At 46.3% G+C, this 14,035-nt stretch overlaps 1 protein-coding gene across 5 annotated transcripts in view; it reads left to right on the plus strand.

Annotated features, from left to right (window-relative positions):
• The window catches only part of CREBBP (CREB binding lysine acetyltransferase), a 239,121-nt gene that overhangs the window by 149,073 nt on the left and 76,013 nt on the right, over positions 1 to 14,035 (plus strand). For all 5 annotated transcript variants that reach the window (XM_078777854.1, XM_078777855.1, XM_078777856.1 and 2 more), the window contains 2 exons: positions 11,012 to 11,296; positions 11,390 to 11,584. In XM_078777854.1, coding sequence (XP_078633980.1) covers positions 11,012 to 11,296; positions 11,390 to 11,584 — 480 coding nt within the window. The remainder of the gene's footprint in view (positions 1 to 11,011; positions 11,297 to 11,389; positions 11,585 to 14,035) is intronic.

Consider the following 14,035-nt stretch of genomic DNA (forward strand, 5'->3'; position numbering starts at 1 on the left):
TAAGACTGTTTTGAGTTGTTCTGTCACAAAAAAATTCAATTCAAAAAATATATTTTACTGTTAGAAGTATACTTTTAAAGATCTGCAATGCATGTTAGGGTGTTGTCATGTCTTTGATTGTTTAGTGCATATGTAGTGCCTACTCTGCTCTAATTTATGACTTGTACAGTTTGTGTAGGACAGTAGGCCATGTTTTTTGTGTTTCAATTGAGAAATGTCTCCAAAGAAAGAGAAGTTCCATGCTGATGGGGATATTAAAAATCGAATTGCTTCTCTTCGTCAAGTTTGCAAGACATATTCTGAAATCTACCAGCTCCTAAAGAAGGAGACATCCCTATTTCTCTGCCTACCATAAAGGGAATAGGTCGACAGTTCCAGAAAACTGGTTCTACTGTAAAGAAGAAGGGGATCTGGCAGGCCGAGAGCCACTACAAGTAAAGATGACAGGCTACTGAAATTCTTTATTTCTCCAGGAAAGAAAGAAAAGCCTGCGGGAACTGTCAGAGCAGTTCAGACCTGCTGAAAACAAGATTGTTTCCAGAAGGACCATCACAAGAAGGTTGCCTGATGCTGGTTTTGCCTCAAGAAGATGTGCTAAGAAGCCTTTATTATTCAGCAAAACATTCAGGACAGATTGCACTTTTTGGCCAGATATGGGAACTGTGATTCACACTAGTTTCAGAGAGTTCTGTGAAGCGATGAATCAAGATTTCAGCTTTGCCGTGATGCCCAGAACGTTGCCTTCACATCTAGTGAGAGATTCAACCCTGAGTGCTTTTCAACGCATGTGAAGCATGGAGGAGGTGAAATCATGGTCTGGTGTGCATTTTCATCTGCTGGTGTTGGTGAGCTGATGAGGTGTGAACAGTCAATTACTGCCAAGGAATACCAGAAAATACTAGAGAAAGGATTATTTCCCAGCCTCCAAAAGTTATTTCCTGGAAAGAAAAACAAAGAAGTCATTTTTCAACAAGATTATGCTCCTGCCGATACTGCAAAAGCCACCAAAAAGTGGTTGGAGAAAAAGTCGCTGAAACTTGTGTTCTGGTCTGGTCAGAGGCCCGATTTGAACCCCGTGGAGAAACTTTGGGCCTATATTCAGCACAAACTTATTGGAAGGAAAATTTTCAAATTCTGATCAACTTTGGGAAGCTGTCAAACCTGAATGGGACAATATTGACATTTCTCGGTTCAAGAAGCTTTGTGGAAGAACGTTTGACCAAAAGACTAGATTATTTAAAGAAAGCCAAGGGATAAGATATTCCGTACTGATTTGTGCAGTTATTTCTGCATGTTTTGGTGTTTTGGTGGGGTGATTTTTAACATATGGTAAAATTGTTATGACGAAATGTTTAAAAATTTGACTTGGCTCTTTTTTTTTTTGCCCCGGAGTGTATATTATGATTCAAAGATGAACCGATTCGTTTTCTTAAGATGAAGCGATAACTTAAGAATGGCTGAAGGGATCTAACTCACACTTGGTACAGGTATGTATAATGATGTAAGGATGAACTGATTAGATTTTGGGGGTAAAGAGGTCAAAGGTCAGAGGTCATGTCAGGTAAAAATGTGATACTTGAGAACAGCTGAAGGGATTTAAATTGAGCTTGGTGCAAGTATGTGTAATTACGTAATAACGTGGGTGCAGACATTCCGGTTTAGGTTCCAACTTTTAAGAGTGCCGTTCTATTTTAATGATCGTTAAAATAATTTTTGAAATCAAAATTGAAGTAACGCTGCACGGGATATCGTGTTCCATTAACTAGTTTATCGTATGTGTTTGGATTTAAGAATACTTGCAAGTTGCCCGTACCCGCACGGGATTCTAAACGGGGTCGGGATGGAGGTGGCAAAAATACAAATGGTGTTTTCTGTCATCGCGCTGGCAAGCTGGGAACAACAATTCACATCTATTGCCACATCTGATGCAATTTAAATGCTCTAACGGCAGTGAGGTGCTCCATTTGAAACTGCTTGTTCACTATATGTAGCTTTGTGATGCTAGAGTCCATAATATTGTTACAGACGTGGCTTGGATGTTATTTACCGAGCGGTTTTATGGTATGACCACGTCTGCACAAGTTACCCGATTGTGCCCGAACGTTGACTAATCGCGCTATGCTAGACCAATGAAGGAAAAAGAAGACACCTGGCTGGATCACAATAACACAATACGACACCAGGGGTTCAGTTCTCAAGACCTCCGGAGGAGGTTATATTAAGGCGGAAGGTTAGATTACAGGGACAAGAGGGAAACATAGGAAGACAAGCACTTAGACACACTCTTATATTAACCCCGGACAGACGACAGATAAACGGGACAAAATGCTGACTCACACGGGGATTGATGGCAAGGAAAGGCAGGCAGTCGATGGCTCAAGGTGCACTCTTGGCTCAAGGCAGAATCGACTCGGTCCGGTCCAGAGATGCGGGGAGGTATCGTCGCGCTGGGGGTGGCGGTGGCTTCTCTCTCCAGTCTCCAAGCTGAGGCGCATCTCTCGTCACATCCGGCGCGGGGCCGCGTATATCCGGCGGGGAGTGACACGCCCTCGGCTCGTTAGCTCCGCCTCGTGGAATCGGCACGTTGCTTCTCATTGGGTGCGTGCGGGGGGGTTTACCAGGCTCCGCCCTTGATGAGGAGCTGACAAGGAGCCCCTTCGTGGTAACCCCGTGGAGCGCATGGTCTGGAGCTAATCGAGCCGGTGTGAGGACGCATCCTCCCCCGCTCCGCCGCCATCTCCTCTGTTGTTGTTGTAATTGTTGGGGAGGAAGATGGAAGGAGGTATGGGAAAGGTCCTAAACTCACTACTGATGCCATATAATCACATTCTGGTGCAACGAAGAGTCATAATTAATGGAGACGAGGCCTTAACTGACATAGAATAAGAATAACTAGGAAGATGTCCGAAAGTTGTCTACGTGTGGTGCGGTGGACCTGGGCACGACATTTAATGGGGGAATAAGGGGAAGGTTGGCTCTACTGATTGTTATTTACATGCAATGGGACTAGGGAATGGGGGATTGGGGAAAGTTGGGGAGTATTGGAGAAAATAGGGGAATATTTACAAGCGGATATGGAGGCCAAATTCCATATTCGCAACATTGCACCCTTCTCTACCCTCGGGGCGTCCCGACCCGATAAATTTTTACCTACTTTAGTGTGGCACGCAATGTAGTTCCCTCTACTATTAACTCTACCCTGAGTGCGACAGTTTTACAGATATTCACAAATGAGTAAATATGTCCCCCTGCGACGTTGCACCCTTCTCCTCACAGAAACACACCCACAGGATAACCGAATCCGGAAAGAATTCTCAAACTAAACATACAGCCGGTAGGGAGCATTATTTACAAGACTACGCTGCTATTTACACTACGATCCAGGACCTGTTTTTGGAGGAACACATGCAGATGTTATGCATAGAGAGAGCGCGCTTGCCAACATCGATACACCAACCCACGAGTGCTCTGTGGCCGACGGCCTTTAATAACGTGCAGAGCACCCTTTCCGAGCATCAACAGCACCACCCCACCACCAATCGGTGCAGTCACCATTGTTCAATGATTAAAAATAAATGCGACAACCCCTAACCCTGCAGGTGTCTCTTGCTCTTCTTGTGGTGCACTTGGTGTCAACTAAAAGTGGTTCACCTGTATGGCATAGGTGCCACGTTGACCCATAGGTCCATCCCCGGGTGGTGCTTGGCCGCAAACGAACTGCGGTCCATTGTGGGTGGCCACAAACATTGCGGTCCATATGGTGTATCGATCCCGGCAGCAAACAGCGAAAGTGCAGGCCCACAACTGCGCAGCCAGCACCTCTCTTTCCTCTCTCTCTACCCCAAAGCCAGATCCTCGGAGGTGGGAGACAAAAGAAGCAGACAAGTGAGTAAGGTGGTAAGGGCGCAAAAGTGCACGCAATGTAAGGTGATGCACACTGGGGGCACATGGGAACCAGGTGAGACAGGTACGTTCCTATCGTACGCCCCCCCCCCCCCCCCCACCAGGTAACCTACATGGCCCCTCCCTTACCCCTTACTGTATCCACAAAACACAACACTACCCATAAACATCTACTTTACAAATCAACAAACATCCCTACTGTCTTCCCCGTTCCTCCCATATACCAAATTCGTCTTCTCTCCCTCCTAACCAATCAAATTTGCCATTTTCAACTCTCATCAAAATTTGCCATCTCCAACTCAACATCATAATTTGCCATTACCAATTCATCATCAGTCCCTCCTAGGGAGGGAGAGATGGAATCACCCCAATGTCTCATCCACGTCGTGATGCGTCTCACAAACCCACACAGCAATTCATCTCCTGCAACAAACAAAGAAAACACAGGTGTGGAGTCATCATCATCACCACAGGTAAGTGGCTGCGTATGGTGCGACAGGTTCATCAATCCTAACTATTTCCTAAATGACTTTAACAACTTTACACTACCCGGGGTCTTTCTCCGGCCAACCCATTGGCCCTCTTACACTATGGGTTCTAAAAACCAATTCCCATTGGCCAAACTGTGGTGCTCTTCAATTTGGGGTCTCACTCCCCCGATTCATCTCCCGGTGCCCTCGTACAATTTCTGGGCTGCGACGCGTACCTCTCCCAGTGGGCCTACCCACCTGCACACCTCCACCACTGCAGTTGCCTCCGAGCTTACCTGCTCCTTACCCTAACCTAACTACCAGGGGAAGGCCCTCTGGCTCTCTCCCCACTCCGTGCCCTCTCTGGCACTGGGCTGCCCGATCCACACCCGGGATCCTCAGGCACCCACTCACAACTACCGGCTCCCAGAGCCCACCTGCGGCCTCACCTGGCCGACATCCTCACAGTGGTGGAGTGCCCAACCAACTACACACACTAACAGGCTACACGCCCAGCCATTTCCACAACACTAATGCACCCATTCACAACACCATTCTGCAACCGCACCACAAATGCCAATATCCAACCACAATTTACCTGTACCCTCTACCTAACACTTACACTACCCGCCCCGGGTACTCGTGAAAGGGGTCCACTCTTCCCCCATCCACACCTTCGCACCATGCACACCACTCCGTACCACTCACTCCAACTCTCTCCACACACCTGTACCTGCACACCTGTGCTCTCACACCTGGTGCCACCTGCACCCTTCTCTCCCCAAGCGCATTCGCGCTGATCCACAACACTCACTACTCATACACTGCTCCACACACCTGTCCAGTTGCACACCTGTGCAATCACACTTGTTCAATCCTCACACACACAGCATCATCTCAGCTAACTACTCCCTTCTGAAACTTGCGCTTCCCAGTCGTCCCTTTAACTATTGCGCTCCCTCGTCATTATCATCCATACTAATCTACCTGCGTCCCCACTACAGGTATCAGTCACTAACTAATCTTAACGTTACCTAATGTCATCTTCTAGATCCCTACACACAATATCCTAACCCACCCGGGCTAGTTTTCACTGCCATACACCCCATAAACTATAGCTCCTTTGCCCCCCCTGTGAGGGATGGTGGATTTGCCATCCCACCACATCGGGGGTCTCTCACTACCAATTTTGCACATCAAATTTCAACAAATCAAAAATTTGGCCAATCACTGCCCATCATCTGCCAATCACTACTGCCAATCCCTTGCCAATCATCAAATTTTGTTTTTCTCTAATTTTGGGTCCAATACACTAACCTCATCACCCAGTCTACTCACTACTGCCTCTCGGTGCGCCAATTCCTGTCCAAAGCCCGGCTTCGTAAAGCCAAGCAATGGATGCTGGTTGTTTTGTGCCTGCGGCTGGATGCGTCCGGCATTCGGGGCAGGGACGGGGGCTTACCCGGGCCGAGATCCCACGCATCACCTCGGCGTGGAGCCATCCAATGTCCCGATCTCGACCTGCCGGCACGTCTCAACAAAACGTGGTTGCCATGACGACCCTTCCTATCCAGCCGCCCGCTCCGCCTAGTGGAGCACGGACGCGGCCGTTCAAAGCGAGGCCCGGCACGCACCGAGGGCCCGATTCGGCTATAAGTCGTTCTAAACTCTACCCCGTCTAACGTCGATGCTTCACCTGCATGCTTACACCCCGAAGCCCGCTCCTTTCTCACACATCCAGCTGTGCCCATGCTCCTCGTACCCTTCCTTACACACCCAGGTACCCTCATTCCACTCACAGCCTTGGTCACACACCTGACCACCGAACACTTTGGCACACATTCGTTGGTCGCACACCTCACCAAAACACCTCCTCGCGCCCCCTCCTCAGTCACCTCCTCTGTGACAATCACAGGTGTGCTCTCATTCGCACACCCAACCACGTGCCTCACCACCAACTCCAGCGTGCATTCCCATTCACGCTCTACCATTCCAGGTGTGCATCCTTCCATCCCAGGTGTACATCCTCGCTCACCTGTCACAACTAACTCACGCTCCTTGTCACTCTCACTACTCTCACCTCCATTCTTGACAGCGCACTCACCCTTACTCTTGACAGCGCACTCTTTCCTCGTGCACCTGTCCGTCACACACCTTTCTCGCGCACACTCTTGCGTTACACCCTCTGTAACACTCACCACAGGTGGACACTCTTCCTTACTTCTGACAGCGCACTCTTTCCTCATGCACCTGTCCGTCACACACCTTTCTCGCGCACACTCCTGCGCACACTCTCCCGTCACACCCTCTGCAACACTCACCACACCGCGCTTCCACGTGCTCCCTCGCGCACACGCTACGACCGACTCACTCTCGCCAGCACACTCACTCCTTGGCACGCACTTTTTCCTCACACACCCCAGAGTCGGACTTTCTCGCACACCTCCTCTTTCGCACACCAGACCTGTCGCACACTTCACCAACGGCCTCTCACGAACACCCGGGTCTATCTCGACCCCCAAGCCTCTTAAATCACCTGGCGCATCATACGCACGACCATATTGGTCACCACTTACACCGGGTCCTCTTCCTCTTCGCTTCTCCTCCATCACCTGCGAATCCCTCATCCGGTTAATGAGCACATCATCACGATCCAAACACAGACTTTGGACCAATTCTTTTATCTCCTCTTTTATCTCTTTCTTATCCCCTCTCCGTCGCTTCTTAATTTCGCTCATCCCTTCTTCCACTTCTTCTAATTTGTGCTTCACCTCTTTTATTCCCCGGTACGTCTCCTCAAGCTCGTCCTCCAAGGCTACCTTGACCGTTTCCATGTGCGTCCTCACCTGCCGGTCCTTCGTCTCCATTACCTCTACCACCTCGTCCAACCTCGTTGTCAGTCCCTCACGTACCATCTGACATTCCCTCTTTGTCGCTATCAAGTCGTTTTTTATGTCGTTTTGTGTCGCTTTCAACCCTCCTAATACCGCAGTGTTCCTTTGAACCTGCTCCACTAACTCCGTCTGTCCCACCGTCAGCTGCTCCACCTCCTGCGTCAGGTCCTCTATGCCCCCTTGTAACTTTACAGTCCCCTTTCTCACCTCCTTCTCCATGTGCTCCTTACAGTGCCTCACCTCCTCGCGCACTCCTCCGACCTCCTCACTCACTCCTCTTCTGATCTCCTCTCCCATCACTTGCATCTCCTGCCCAGATGCCACCCTCATCTGCTCCATTTCCTCCCTGTGAGCATCCAGTTTGGTTTCTACCCCCATTCTGACCCCCTCTATCTGCTGCTCCATTTGTTTAACTTCCCTTTCCGCTTGGTCCCTCATGTCCCTCAATTTGCCTTCCATACTGTTTTCTAACCCCTCTAACCCATTTTTCACTCCCTCTATCTGATTCTCCTGGGCAGCCATTCTATTTTCTACCCCCATTAACCCATTTTTCACTTCTTTTATCCCGTTGTCTAACCCCTCAAAATTATTGTCTAACTTCCCAATTTTCTTGTCTAACTCCTCAAAGTTATTGTCTAACTTCTCACCGGTACCCCTCGCTTCGTCCCTCATTACCCCCATTTGGTTTCCCATTACCCCCATTTGGTTTCCCAAGTCATTCCTTAGGTCTTCACTTGTCTGGACCATGAGCGCCTTTATTTGTTCCATAAATAGGCCCCAATCCATCGGCGGCGCTGCTACGGTCGCGGGCGCGGTGACCAGCGAGGCGCCATTTTGTGCGTTTGCTACCCTCGCTGCTTCGCTCTCCTCATGTCCCTCATGTCCCTCAATTTGGTCCTGGACCGACCCTGCTTCACTCTCCCCTACCGGACCCCAGCCGTCTTGATCCGCCATAGCGCGACTTGCAAAATTCGAGTTTCGTAAAACAAAACAAATTTCGGCCGCTCCAAATTTTGACCAAATTTTTTTTTTTTCCTCTATTCGTTTTTTTTTTTTCTTCAAAATTTGGTCGGGCCTCGAATCTCACTCCCGACACCAATTGTTACCGTACTAACACAATTGGTGTCCAAAATTTGGGCTAAATAAATTTAGTCCCAGGTTCGAATCCCATCTCCTGACTACCAATTGTTACAGACGTGGCTTGGATGTTATTTACCGAGCGGTTTTATGGTATGACCACGTCTGCACAAGTTACCCGATTGTGCCCGAACGTTGACTAATCGCGCTATGCTAGACCAATGAAGGAAAAAGAAGACACCTGGCTGGATCACAATAACACAATACGACACCAGGGGTTCAGTTCTCAAGACCTCCGGAGGAGGTTATATTAAGGCGGAAGGTTAGATTACAGGGACAAGAGGGAAACATAGGAAGACAAGCACTTAGACACACTCTTATATTAACCCCGGACAGACGACAGATAAACGGGACAAAATGCTGACTCACACGGGGATTGATGGCAAGGAAAGGCAGGCAGTCGATGGCTCAAGGTGCACTCTTGGCTCAAGGCAGAATCGACTCGGTCCGGTCCAGAGATGCGGGGAGGTATCGTCGCGCTGGGGGTGGCGGTGGCTTCTCTCTCCAGTCTCCAAGCTGAGGCGCATCTCTCGTCACATCCGGCGCGGGGCCGCGTATATCCGGCGGGGAGTGACACGCCCTCGGCTTGTTAGCTCCGCCTCGTGGAATCGGCACGTTGCTTCTCATTGGGTGCGTGCGGGGGGGTTTACCAGGCTCCGCCCTTGATGAGGAGCTGACAAGGAGCCCCTTCGTGGTAACCCCGTGGAGCGCATGGTCTGGAGCTAATCGAGCCGGTGTGAGGACGCATCCTCCCCCGCTCCGCCGCCATCTCCTCTGTTGTTGTTGTAATTGTTGGGGAGGAAGATGGAAGGAGGTATGGGAAAGGTCCTAAACTCACTACTGATGCCATATAATCACATTCTGGTGCAACGAAGAGTCATAATTAATGGAGACGAGGCCTTAACTGACATAGAATAAGAATAACTAGGAAGATGTCCGAAAGTTGTCTACGTGTGGTGCGGTGGACCTGGGCACGACATTTAATGGGGGAATAAGGGGAAGGTTGGCTCTACTGATTGTTATTTACATGCAATGGGACTAGGGAATGGGGGATTGGGGAAAGTTGGGGAGTATTGGAGAAAATAGGGGAATATTTACAAGCGGATATGGAGGCCAAATTCCATATTCGCAACAATATAATTTTGTATTGGTGTCAAAGTCAGTGACCAATTGCAAATTAACATGAGGATTTGTTTATTTTCGATCTGTCATTTATTTCACCTTTTATCCATGTTTATCTGTCTATATTCATCCATCTGTTAATATCTATTAACGTATTTCTAACTTTAAAACGAATCTTCAATGTTTTCAGGGTGCATGTAGCTGTTGCTTTTGTTTTCCAAGCTACGAGCTACCTTTCAGATAACATTGCTAACGCAGAATGTAGATTATCGTGACATTGCATTTAGCCATTTAATTATTTTATTCCACCCCCCCCCCCCCCCCTTTTTTTATTTTTTATTCTTTGCTTGAGAGGTTGTTGGCACTGCTTTATAGGAAACATTTAGTGTGTCCACCCGAGTCTACAAGATAGCATTGGGCATTCTTTGAAACCAATGTAATTTTGGTCGTGACGATTTGCATGTGATATTGCATTTCTCTGTCGTATTTAAAATATGCCCTATCGTGTCTCGAGCGGAGAGATGGATGTTAGGGTTCTGTACTACATTATTTCTTTGTTGAGGCACTGGAACTGCTTTTCTTTGTAACGGCACAGACATGACAAATACACCATGCAAGCTAAACTATGCCTTCTTTTTTAATGTGGAACCAACTTCCCCAGTCTGTTCAGTCCCAGTCTTCCCTCCCGGGCTTCAAGACAGCTGCTCGCCACTACCTCTGGTCATCCCCCATCCATAATATTCTCTATCCCTAAAGGACCCCACTCCCAAGCACTCCCTTTTTTCCAGGTTATTGCGATTATTTTCCATTCTGATCTCCCTCATCCCTTTTCGTTGTAGTTGTCATTTGGTTTGTCATCTAAGCCTAGTGTTGGCTTAGCGGTTAGGGTGCCAGCTTGGGATCCTTGGATCCTGGGTTTGAATCCCGGTCGATCGCTGAATTAACACCAGGGGGGTTGACTCAGCCTGTCCTCCTTCCGAGGTCGGCAAATTGAGTACTAGTTAACTGGTAATTCCTTGTGTCGCAAGAGGTGACTAACGGGGTTGGCGGCAGGAAGGGCATCCGGCCATAAAACATTGCTTCAAAAAGGGGACCACAGTGCCCGAAAAAGGCGAACCCCTGCTCTGTGGGGAAAAATGGCCTCCAAAGGTTTTTTTTGTTTTGTTTGTTTTTGGTTTGTTCCTTTTCTGTTTCATCCTCACCTTCCCCTTCCCCATCTTGCTGTGTTTCATTCAGCTTGTGTGCAGCTTGTTCACCCCATATGTCATTATGTCATTCTCCCCCTCCCCTTGATCTCACTCTCACTTCTACTCTACTGTTGGTGTTTCCCCCTTTCCATTTTGTTCCATTCCATTCTGCTCTAGTTCTTCCACGGCCCTCGACCATGTACACTATAAAAACCTTTTTAAGGGAGTTGGCCTACTTTTACTGTATTTAACATGATGGAAAACTATCATCTTTGCTTTGTTTGCTTGTCTGGTGCAGCGTTCGCCTCAGAGCCAGGTGCTGCGTTCACCTCAGAGCCAGGTGCTGCGTTCTCCTCAGAGCCAGGTGCTGCGTTCTCCTCAGAGCCAGGTGATGCGTTCTCCTCAGAGCCAGGTGCTGCGTTCACCTCAGAGCCAGGTGATGGGGCAGCCTCAGTTGTCACTGACACCGACCCCACAGCCTCAACCACCCCAGCCTTCTTCAGTACCCTCCCAACCGCCTCCGCGACCACAGTCGCAACCCCAGCCCACCACGCCCCAGCAAGCACCCCAGGCTGCTAGCCCGGTAAGATAACTTGTGATACCGATCACCTTCGAATTTTTGTAGTTTTTAGTTTATAAGTGAAACCCGAATGAATGTGTGTGTGTTTTATGCTAGGCACTTACACAAGTTGCCAATATGGACATCAAGGCAGGTACACCTGCATCGGTGAGCAGCATAGAAGTGCAGGCGCCGCCCTCAGCTCCCACTGCATCCGAAGTTCCAAGTCTGGAGTTAAAGTCTGAAGGGAAGTGTGAAGGACCCCCAGAACCAATGCTTACGTCAGAAGCAGATCAAAAACCAGACATCAAGGTTGGTAATCTGGATAATACTTCCATGCAACACTTGAGCCAAATTCTCCAGTTCAATACCACAGGTTTAATTAACTTAATGTTGCACACCGCTCCTTTCCTATGCCATCTCCAGGCATTGCAAATCGTCATTGCTGGGCATCGAAGGGGGCTCGGCAGTGACGCACGCTGAAAGAGAGTACTCAGTTTTCACTCTGGTTGTTTGTTTGTTTGTTTGTTTGTTGTACACCGCACCTTTCCTATGCCATCTCCAGGCATTGCAAATCGTCATTGCTGGGCACCGAAGGGGGCTCGGCAGTGACGCACGCTGAAAGAGAGTACTCAGTTTTCACTCTGGTTGTTTGTTTGTTTGTTTTCTTGTTGTACACCGCTCCTTTCCTATGCCATCTCCAGGCATTGCAAATCGTCATTGCCGGGCACCAAAGGGGGCTCGGCAGTGACGCACGCTGAAAGAGAGTACTCAGTTTTCACTCTGGTTTCTTGTTTTCTTGTTGTACACCGCTCCTTTCCTATGCCATCTCCAGGCATTGCAAACTGTCATTGCCGGGCACCAAAGGGGGCTCGGCAGTGACGCACGCTGAAAGAGAGTACTCAGTTTTCACTCTGGTTTCTTTCTTGTTTGTTTGTTTGTTTGTTGTACACCGCTCCTTTCCTATGCCATCTCCAGGCATTGCAAATCGTCATTGCCGGGCACCAAAGGGGGCTCGGCAGTGACGCACGCTGAAAGAGAGTACTCAGTTTTCACTCTGGTTTCTTGTTTTCTTTCTTGGTTGTCCGGACGATATCTCAGCCATCCTTTGAGCTAGGAAGCTGAAATTTCGGCACAGTAGTGAGCAAGTCCTTTGTCAAATACGGTATTTTTTGTTTTTTGAATAATCAATTAATTGAGGAGTTATTTAATTATTAGCGTTTAATTAAGTACTTATTTAATTAATTAAATTTCATTTATCTTCTGACCATTATTAACTCAGGCACCTTTTGAGTTAGGAAGCTGATATTTGGACATGCCAATGACCAGGTGATTTGGCTGCAAAGGATATTTTTGATTTATTAATTAATCAATTAATCGATTAATTATTTAATTATTCGATTAATGACAAAAAAATTTTTTTTTTTTAAGTTACAGATTCTGATGAAATAGTGGTAGTTTATGTGTTCTCTGACCAAATTGATTAATAATTTAATTTTTTTATGATTATTATTTATTTATTTTCATTATTAATCATTTATTTATTTTCTTTCTCATTTGGCCAATATCTCAGGCACCTTTTGAGCTGGGAAGCTAATATTTGGACATGAGTGACCAAGTGATGTGGCTATCAAGGATATTTTTGATTTATTGATTAATCATTTCATCTATTAAGTATTTATTGATTAATCGATTAATTATTTATTGAGTAATCAATTAATTATTTAATTTTTTATAAATGACTTATTTAATTAAATTTCTAAAAGATACATCTTCGGATGAAGCACTACTGGTTTAGTTATGCGATTAGCCAATTGATTATGAAAATATTTTGTGATAATCTTTTATTGATTTTAATTATACAATTAATCAATCAATTAGTGTACACCTCTCCCTCCCAATGCAGCCTCAATGAGCTGCACTGCGGTATTGCCGGGCGCCGGAGGCGCCCCGGCAATGCCGCGCTGCAGCATATTTAATTATTTGGCATGGGGCGGTGTACTTTGAATGTATGTGTACTTGTTTTCTTTCTTGTTTGTTTGTCCGGACGATATCTCAGCCATCCTTTGAGCTAGGAAGCTGAAATTTCGGCACAATCGTGAGCAAGTCCTTTGTCAAAAACGGTATTTTTTTTTTTTGATTAATCAATAAATTGAGGAGTTATTTAATTATTAGCGATTAATTTAGTACTTATTTAATTAATTAAATTTCCTTTCTCTTCTGACCATTAACTCAGGCACCTTTTGAGTTAGGAAGCTGACATTTGGACATGCCAATTACCAGGTGATTTGGCTGCAAAGGATATTTTTGATTTATTAATTAATCAATTAATCGATTAATTATTTAATTATTCGAATAATGACAAAAAAAAATTCTTTTTTAAAGTTACAGATTCTGATGAAATAGTGGTAGTTTATGTGTTCTCTGACCAAATTGATTAATAATTTAATTTTTTTATGATTATTATTTATTTATTTTCATTATTAATCATTTATTTATTTTCTTTCTCATTTGGCCAATATCTCAGGCACCTTTTGAGCTGGGAAGCTAATATTTGGACATGAGTGACAAAGTGATGTGGCTATCAAGGATATTTTTGATTTATTGATTAATCATTTCATCTATTAATTATTTATTGATTAATCGATTAATTATTTATTGAGTAATCAATTAATTATTTAATTTTTTATAAATGACTTATTTAATTAAATTTCTAAAAGATACATCTTCGGATGAAGCACTAGTGCTTTAGGTATGCTAGTA

Source organism: Myxine glutinosa, chromosome 5, assembly GCF_964187855.1.
Source record: "Myxine glutinosa chromosome 5, kmMyxGlut1.1, whole genome shotgun sequence".
Classification (NCBI taxonomy): Eukaryota; Metazoa; Chordata; class Myxini; order Myxiniformes; family Myxinidae; genus Myxine; species Myxine glutinosa.